The 8,868-nt window shown below is 38.6% G+C and overlaps 1 protein-coding gene across 3 annotated transcripts; it reads right to left on the reverse strand.

Annotated features, from left to right (window-relative positions):
* Window positions 1-1,892: 1,892 nt before the first annotated feature.
* LOC103961030 lies at window positions 1,893-8,004 on the reverse strand. 3 transcript variants are annotated; one of them, XR_007251637.1, is made up of 9 exons: window positions 7,610-7,702; window positions 5,832-5,959; window positions 5,679-5,736; window positions 5,444-5,578; window positions 4,767-5,369; window positions 4,531-4,674; window positions 4,328-4,459; window positions 3,673-3,756; window positions 2,947-3,084 (listed from the first exon to the last, which is right to left on the reverse strand). XR_007251637.1 is itself a non-coding variant. In XM_048566464.1 (8 exons), the coding sequence occupies exons 2-8, from the start codon at window positions 5,933-5,935 to the stop codon at window positions 2,458-2,460; spliced, it is 1,803 nt and encodes a 600-aa protein (XP_048422421.1). In that variant the 5' UTR covers window positions 5,936-5,959; window positions 7,783-8,004; the 3' UTR covers window positions 1,893-2,457. The 3 variants fall into 3 exon arrangements, 2 of the variants coding, with proteins under 2 accessions (XP_048422421.1, XP_048422420.1); XM_048566464.1 differs by lacking the exons at window positions 3,673-3,756; window positions 7,610-7,702 and adding an exon at window positions 7,783-8,004 and having other exon boundaries at window positions 1,893-3,084; XM_048566463.1 differs by lacking the exon at window positions 3,673-3,756 and having other exon boundaries at window positions 1,893-3,084.
* Window positions 8,005-8,868: the final 864 nt, after the last annotated feature.

Genomic DNA, 8,868 nt, shown 5'->3' on the forward strand with positions numbered 1-8,868 from the left:
TTTGAATTTTGAGGTGAATTTAGGTGTTTAGAGTGTAAACATAGAGGCAGAAGAAGAGAAGATCGCAGTTATAGGAAATGTAGAGTTTTCTACTTCAATTACGAAGTTGGTGAGAGCTGGCAAACATCCAGAGCTTCGGCCTCTGTTAAAGTTTGAGAGAGACGGGCTACGGTCCACCACTAATAACATTAATATTGTCTCCATTTAATTATTTGTTCAATCAATTGGTGTGAAGTTTTTATGCAAATGATCTCAATACAATTAAAAGTGGAATCATTTCATAAAAAAATTGTGATTTATTTTGTAAGAAGACCGATATGGGACCTTTTGCTTTATTCAACATTGCCCCCTCACGTCGGACTGCTTTTGAGTTGGCCAGACGTGGAGCTACATTGATCATGTTTGTAAGTGAACCCAATAATTTAGGCCCATATCTAAAAACCCACTCTGGTACCATGAAGAAAGTTGGAATTCTAATATCAGAGTAGGTTGTCCCTCATGTGAAGCCCAACGGCCACAATTGAGGGGCCGTGTGGACTGTGGAGAGTATCATCCTTTATCGGGGAGAGAGAGATTTTGTATGTGCTTATAAGTAGTTGAATTATTTCTCATATTACTAATTAATTTTATTGAGGAACCCCAACTTTCTTTAGTCTCCAAGTTCCAACCAACAATTGATTCACACCAACGGAGATCCCAGAAGAACAAGCACCACCACCACCAACCAAATATGATTGGCAGTGAAAGGACAAAATTTTGAATTCGATCACATTTGTGTGGACAGAAATGGAAATGGAAATGCAATTGGAGCTGATGGCAATGTTTTTTCTATGATGGGCAATAATGCAAGTTTTCATGGCAATGGGGGACTTGGATTTGCAGGATTTCCCAACTCACACTCACACCACTAATTAAGTAATTAATCATCTGATCCTCCTTTCTATGATGTTCAATCGGCACCACCCAGCTCCTGTGTGTACTTTTATGGCACATATACGGAAGGGTAATTGGGATAAAAAAAAAAAAGTGGAATCAAATTCTAATTACGAAATACTCTGGTGTTTATTCAATATTGAGGAATCAAAAATGTGGTGTGACTCACACAAATTTTGGGATCCAACTCTAGAATTTAGAGAAATTGGATTTCTAACAATTTGATGGGAATTGAATTCCGGATTATTGAGGGAATCAGAATGAATTTTTCCTCCCCATTATACCCTCACTTATTTCTAAAATTCCAAGACTGCCTTTCACATTAACCCGACACCAAATTTTATTCTCTTAACAAAAAAAATCAAGTATTCAAACTAAAAAGAATTAAATTTTTTTTTAATAAAATAAAGTTTTACAAAAAAAAATAATAATAATAACAATTAGCATATGAAATAAATCACTAGAATAGGGGCATTTTAATAATCACATTAATTTTAATTTCAATTCATATGAATTAGTAAACAGTTTATATGATCTGGTACACCAACTTTTGATAATTTTAGTAAATTATTCAACGAGAATTTGATTCTGATTCCTGCCATTTCAGCTCCAGCTCAATTCAATTTCTCCTCAATCCAATTTCTCCAAATTTGATTATAGTTACGTGAACGAGCCCTTAGCTACTTAACTAAATTGACATTATAGGACTTCCTCACACAATGATACCGGAACCACACGTAGATTTCCGTCCCACTTCATCGTGAGAGGAAGTTCGATGCGAACCTTAGAAGTCCTGCATAACCATTTTGTTGTTGCAGAGAAGATTTCAACCCCAACACTCAAGCCGGAAGGTTACGACGAATTAAGAATCAGAGAGAAGAGGAGGGATGGGGGCTGCTGATTCTCAATTCCAGGGAGAATAGCACTGATAGAGTAATGTTTGTTGAGCAAAACAAATCAACAGAGAAATGGATCAAACATCTACACAATTTAATCTACAGCTCTGTAATCTGTTAAAAGTTACAAGTGTGACTACTTGATACGATGATCAACTTGTTCATCTAAAATTTGGACAAACATAACTTACTGTACAAGAAACAAAGCTCAAGATTTGTGCTACATGGTACAAATTGCATCGCCGTCATTTCCCAGTTGCATCTGTAACCTATATCCTAATCTGCATATGTATTTCATCAGTTTCGTGCTGGATTATATCGTATATACAGATCAACGTGTCACCGATCAAACTTCACAACGATGCTCTGCAGAGGGTTTCCAGGAAGCAGGAGAATTGCAAGCTCCAATTTAACTGTAGTTTATAGGCAGATCAACTCCTAGTCACACCTGTCGCGGATTCTCAACACATACCTTATATGGCTGGCGAACGGCATTTCCCTGCTGTTTAGTCACTTTCGAGATCGCTATTTACAAAATGACTTTCCAGGAAACCTAGCTTGGACATAATGACAGCTGAGGTAACATTATTTGTCACGTCCTTTACTACAATTTTCACCAACGAATAACTCAATCAAGGACATGCACACTGAGCTCACTAGAATTCTGTATACACACATCTAGGTTCAGTTGCCCGGCTGCAGTGAGAAAACGAAATGGAACCAGAAGAAAGTCCATTGAGCGAAATCCTTCCACCCCACCCGGAAAGTTTTCTGCCACTGATTTTAATCTGAGAGAACTGCTTCCATGTATTGATACAAGGTCATACGCAAACCTTCCCCTTGAAGAAATTGGTCTGATTGAAGTTATCGTGATTGTGTTTCCAATACTTTCTGTACCCTTGTTGAGTAGAAAGAGAGCGCCATCCTCCTCTGCTTGAAGAACAAGAAATTGTTCGTTTATCCCCAATGAGACAGCTAAAGGGGTGTTGTACCTGAAACGCCTTCCAGAATCCCAATGCTTACTGCTGAAATGCAGTGACAACTGTTCAAATGAGCTTACAAAGTTGCAGTCTGGAAGTGGGCATGGACATGGTGCATAGATGCATGTTTCTTCATGGTCAATATTCTTCATGTAATCCATTATTTCCTCACACCCATACTCTCTGTTCCGACACGGTGTTCTGACTGATTCAACTACTAGTTCAATGTCACCACACACTATGTCCTTATTCCCAACAAAGACTAGCATATTTTCCTGTATAAACATATTAACGAAGATTATTTACAACAAGATGATGCGGGACAAACAGTTAAAGATTCAAAATTGGTAACATAACTTTTACTGACGTATCGATTTACTTGTGTAACCATGACATCCTAGTAAACAGAAGTCTCATTATATTTTTTTTTCTGTCTTTTCTTCTCTCTTTAAAGCACATTAGGTTAGGACCCAAAATTTATCGCTTCGATTACCAAACATTGCAAATATCACAACGGTTTCCTGTTACACTTACACTAACCTTAGGAAGAGAACTCTATCAAGGGATTCACCTTTATAGGAAATGACAGAGCAAGACAATGGACAGAAAATAAATTTAAATCTTCTATTTCTATTGTTGTTTCCTTTTTCGATTCTTTTCCTCAAACTTTTCATGGCAGGATGATCTGTTATTCGTTACTTTTCTCAGAGTCAGGGTTATCTGCTAGTTCACTACTACGTACTTGAAATACATAAAGGGAAAATACTACAAAAGCTTAAAAATGACAAACAAACAAAATCATCATATCCAAGAGAAGACATGGAATATGCAAGGAACAAGTGAAAAAGCAGTGAATTTATTACCTCCTCTGAAGTAATTTCACCAATCTGCTCTTCAACTTACAGAGTACATAAGCACATTGTAAATATTTATGTCATTTTCTTTCCCTACGTTAATAAGAGAATATTAATTGAGCGCAGTGGCGTTCTAACGGAAGACTTGGCGCAAAAACCAGCCCAATGCCATTCTAGGATGCATACAACCGACCCTGCTTAGTGGGGGATAAGGCTTTGTTGTTGTTGTTGTACAGTTAATAAGTGAATTACCAGATGGTGCAACAACAAAATGAAAATGAGAAACCTCATTAAGAGGCAGTCCCAAAAACAAGTATGAGTTTTTGCGGGTTCATAATCTGTCGAGGGAAGAAATGTTGGTAAACAATTACAACAGAAGAAAGAGTTTTTTTTTTTTTTTTGGTAAGTACATGAATTCATTAAGAGACTCGGGGACAAGGCAAACCCAGGAAGCAAGAACAAAAGAACAACAAAGGGATAGCAAAAAAAAAAACCCTACCTGCCAGAGCAGCTAATGCAAAAAATCCGAAAGACAGACACGAGAAAGGAGAAACCGATCACCACAGCTAACCAACCAACCAAACCAAGGAAAAGAAAGCCCAACAAGGAGAGCATCATGCCCAACCCCATTGTTGGACAACAAGCAAAATCCATCCATCATTACCTTGTTCTCCTTATGCTCAAGAAGAGTATCATCCTCAACCCCATTAATTGTACTGCATGCTGGTGGTGGCCTATCCAATTGGCCCATAAACTCGCAAGAATCCAGATCAAGACACCTCTCCTTACACACCACCTGCAAAGGAGCAACAAGCATTGAGAACCCAATATATGGCTTTGTATCAAACTTTCCAAATGTAAATGTACCTCCCCACATCCATAGCCACCAAGCTCTCTTTCCCGCTTCTCCCTTTCAGTAATCTCGTCCTCACCCCATGAAGATAAGGATGGAACAAGGGCAGGGGCCAATGCACCATTCTCCTCAACAGAGATGCTTTCATAATAAAAGAGCTGAGAAAACATAAGATTTCAGAAAATACTGTTTGGTTTGTACCAATAACTAAGATATAACTAAGATGAATTTAATTTTAGGATTATTTTACCTGGAGAAACAAAAGACAGCCACCCACTGCACGTTGCTTCCCTTGATGAAAACGAGATACCTCGCAAACTAGCCGGTCAAGTAAGAATTTTCCCCAATTGTACTGATGGACAACATCCATATTTGTCAAAAAGTGAAGGAATGAAGGGCTAACATCCAGCCTTGCTGTTGGGGACAAAAGCGTGCCCAGTGCATAGAGGACAAACGATCTCTTAAATTCCTCTCCTGCTTCAGGCTCTGCCAACCTCTCCTCTAGGAGTCTGACTGAAATACCATGATTTGTAGCATCATAACTGTGCCGCAAATCCGCAATCAAGTCATCAGACCCTGAGTTTACCACATCCTTCCCACTAGCTGCTAATCCCATCACAAGCTCCACATCTTTAGGTGTTATAGGAATACGCTCACCACAAATCTCCAAGCTACGTCGTGTAGTGTTAAACCTCTCCAGGAGCCAAAGACACAAGCTGCGGCGGAGAGTTCGGCATCTGAGGTCAAGAAGGCTCCCAAATCCCATGCTTTTCACTGCAGCCTTCTGTTCATTTGTAAGACGTTGTATCACATTGAATAAGCGGCCAGGAGAACATCTTGTGACTAGTTTAGCCTGCATTGTCAAAGCTAAAGATTCAGCCAGTCCAATGAACAAATAAACAACTGTCACAAGAAAACAAAAGATACCTGTTTTCTTGGCTTAGGGGTGCGGGTTGGAGCTGTACTCAAGTAGTTATCCCACACTTCACGAGCACGCCTTGTGTATTTTTCTTTCTCATCAAGGCTCATAGACTTCCATGCATCTGAAGCTGCCTTCGTGGCCTGAAATAAAAGGTCATGATTTTTAAATATATTTTAATTGCACTATCAAAGTAGATTAGGCGCTGCCAAACATTTGGAGAGTAAAGAGAACGAGACTCACAGCTTTAAGGCCAGAGGATTCAGGATGGGAAGCGCTGTATTCCTTGATGAAATCCCGACTATAAAAGTTGGTTTCGACATTTGCAATGAATATGTGGAGAAGAAGACATACGGTAATACGAAAGGAATTTAAGTTACAGAAACTGATTGTTACCTAAAATACACCCATGAGCATGCAGGACGAGGAGTGGTAACTTGCTTCTTCTTCTTCCTTTTGATCTTCCCTTGTAACATAACATTTTCTTCAGCACTTACCATCCTAACATCTCCTTCATTTGGCACCTGGGGGTTTGGATTTAGAAAAGAAGCATAAAATAAAATAAAACAAGCAAGCAAGCAATTTGAGCTAGTGAAGATCTTCTATATAGGAAAACCAATACAATAAGAACAAAAGAAAATGGTACAGCAGTAAATGTGTTTCTTTTATAGGCAAACCAATACACAGAAAATTTAGACTGAATACTAAGTTGCTTTCTTTTGTTGACAAAACAGTAGTTGCCACTTTTTTTTTTCAGTTGGACCATATGAAGCACTGATTCGTCACCAGGGTGACAAATCACGTCTGGGTACGGCGACATTTCCGATTCTCCACCGATTTGCGTCGACTCACGAATCATGAAACAGCTACTTCCAATACGCAGCGGGTTTGACCTGCTCTGCCTTCATTCTTGCCCTTGTCCTTCTTAGGAGCTCTGAAAGTCAAATTGTATTGTAGCGCCGTCCCTGTACCCGTATCCATGCTTCATAGCTTGGACCACTTAAGTTTAATGTATTCATTTAGTTTAGGTCACAAACATTAAGATTAAGTCACAACTTTCATTCTAGATTTACGTTTTTGTCCATGCCTTTGTTAAAAAAATGTCCTGAATTTGCTACTACTATTAACCCTAAATATAAAAATGTGAGTATTTAAATTGAAAAAAAATGTTACATTTTGTAGGTAATCTCAGTTATCCCATATAACGGGTCACCTTCCACAAAGTTTTGGATGCACCTTATAAAACTACATGCATGTATGTCTCTCTGTGTCTAAGTTTGTGAGTATCTGAGTTATTAGTTCTACTTCCAGAAGGTTTCAGTTCAGAAGGTTTCATGCATGGTAGGTAGTTGGCCAGAGACATCATAAATTATGTGAAATAGGCTGCTTTTACAAGTATTGTGCTGGGTCTTGAATATGCACCATAAAAAATTGTTCCTACGTCATTTATGCATTCCTCTGCTCCACCCCCACAACATGTTCCATAAGCAGCAGCTCTACCAATCATTTCATAATTACGAATAAGCAAGACACGAAGCAACGACCAATTGATTCCCAAGAACCACCACTACACTGCATTGCAGCCCAGCCAGACCCTAGGGCTATCCAAACGATAAGTTTGTTCGAAAATCTATCAACCCATTCTTTGCTGAATGGAATATGTCTTTGTTATAAAGCACAATGATTCACCAAACAACAAGTAGCCATTGTGCTTCAACAGACAGCAGTTCAACGCTAACTAAACAGCAAACTATAAGTAGCCATAATGCTCTTCAGTAATAAGTCCGAGGCTCTAGAAACAGTTCGATCAGCGAAAACTAAACAGCAACCTCAGCCACCGAGAATTAAACTCTTAAAGGAAATAAACAAGATTCCTTAAGTATTTAACATTATAAAGATCAAACCTTTTTTCTCCTTTCTAGGCACCTTATGGTTTTCAAAGTTACGCATTGCGATATTGTTTTCCCTTTGTTTCTATAACGTAATCACAACCCTTAGATTTCTTTCAAAAATTCAAAATTGAAACTTTACAGAATATAGGATGCTTCAATTCAGAAATCAGTAGTACAGCAAGAGGTACATAAACCAGATCAATCTAAATTATCTTTCGGCCTAATCTAACTATATCAAACAATTGAATTCACATATCAATCAAACTATCCAAACACACTCACAGTGCGTGCCCAAAAGCAAAAGGTTAACAGAAGTGCTTTTCTGGATCTCATTCCGTTGCAAAAACTGGAATTATACATCTACCATTGTACATTCATCAATAAGTAACGAACCCAAAATCATCACACACACAATCAATACGTAACAAAATTGTGCGGAGTTTGAGAAGCCGTACTATTTTCGGAGATTTGCAGCCTGCGGTTGAGGTCAAGAGGGCGAACTGGAAGGGAGAATTCAAAAAAGCTAGGGTTTCGAGAAAGCGACGAGAGATTGCTGAATGCCAGTGGGAGTCGAACGAGAAAGAAACTAACTGGATTTTCGCTATGGTGTTTCGTTTTCCTTTCACATTTAGCAGGTGAGTAACCAGTCTTTTTTTTGTTCTTTTTTTTTTCTTTTAACAGAATGATATTTTCTTTTTAGATTTTGTCTTTAAAATAAAAATTCGTTAATTTAGATCCTTGAATCGAATAAAAAGGTAGAAGATTGGTTCTTCCAGTTAACTTCCGTATTATTTTTTTGAGAAAAAATAGGTATTCATCGATTCGATAATGATATAAGCGTACAATGAAAGTTTAAGGTGCATTAAGAGATTTCTATAAAAAACCTTATCATGGACTTTAATCCGGTTAAAAGGAAAAATAGCATCTCACACCAAGAAAATTACAAAGTTATGCTATCCTCAAACGTAAGATCAGTGATTACATCAAGAAGTTCTTCGAACCACACCATTTGTTCATCTAAGAATAAACCCAATATAATCAACCTGTGTGCAACCTTGTTAACCTCCCTTTTAGTAAAAATCAGCCTTGTGTGGGGAATCGAACACAAGAAGTGTCGAGCATCATTCACCAAATATCCCAAAGGACACGTATCATCCTCTGTATTCCGTTGTAGCGCCGTAAGAACCAACTATGCATCTCCTTCGAACTCCACTGATGCGGCATGCACTCTCCCATTTCAACTCTGAACACCATGCCCACTCCTCCTGTTTCGCCATTTTCCTCCAACGCCCCATCGAAATTGCATTTCAACCACCCAACTCAGGCTTCTTCCACCTCTTCGCAGTAACTTGCTTTATTGCCATTTTCTTTCCGTGCCATTTTTTGTATTTATGCGGCCAAGCTTGAATGCTACAATGGATATCCATTGGCTGCTGTGAGACTCTACTCCAATAAAAGGAGTTGCGTTCCTACCAAATACTCCAAATGAGCATCAAAACCATATCAAAGCTCTCCCTTGCCATTGCGTGAGTCCGAAAAGA

Source organism: the organism of the source record quoted next, unplaced genomic scaffold (genome assembly GCF_019419815.1).
Source record: "Pyrus x bretschneideri cultivar Hongxiangsu unplaced genomic scaffold, Pyrus_bretschneideri_v1 Contig41, whole genome shotgun sequence".
NCBI lineage: Eukaryota > Viridiplantae > Streptophyta > Magnoliopsida > Rosales > Rosaceae > Pyrus > Pyrus x bretschneideri.

Excerpts from the sequence above, each read along its gene's own strand:
- LOC103961030 (XM_048566463.1), bottom strand. The coding sequence starts at position 7,687 with ATGTATAATTCCAGTTTTTGCAACGGAATGAGATCCAGAAAAGCACTT. Across the intron at positions 5,960-7,609 it reads TTTGCTTTTGGGCACGCACT|GTGCCAAATGAAGGAGATGT; the intron begins GTGAGTGTGTTT and ends CCAAACCCCCAG. Across the intron at positions 5,579-5,678 it reads AATCCTCTGGCCTTAAAGCT|GCCACGAAGGCAGCTTCAGA; the intron begins GTGAGTCTCGTT and ends CTTTTATTTCAG.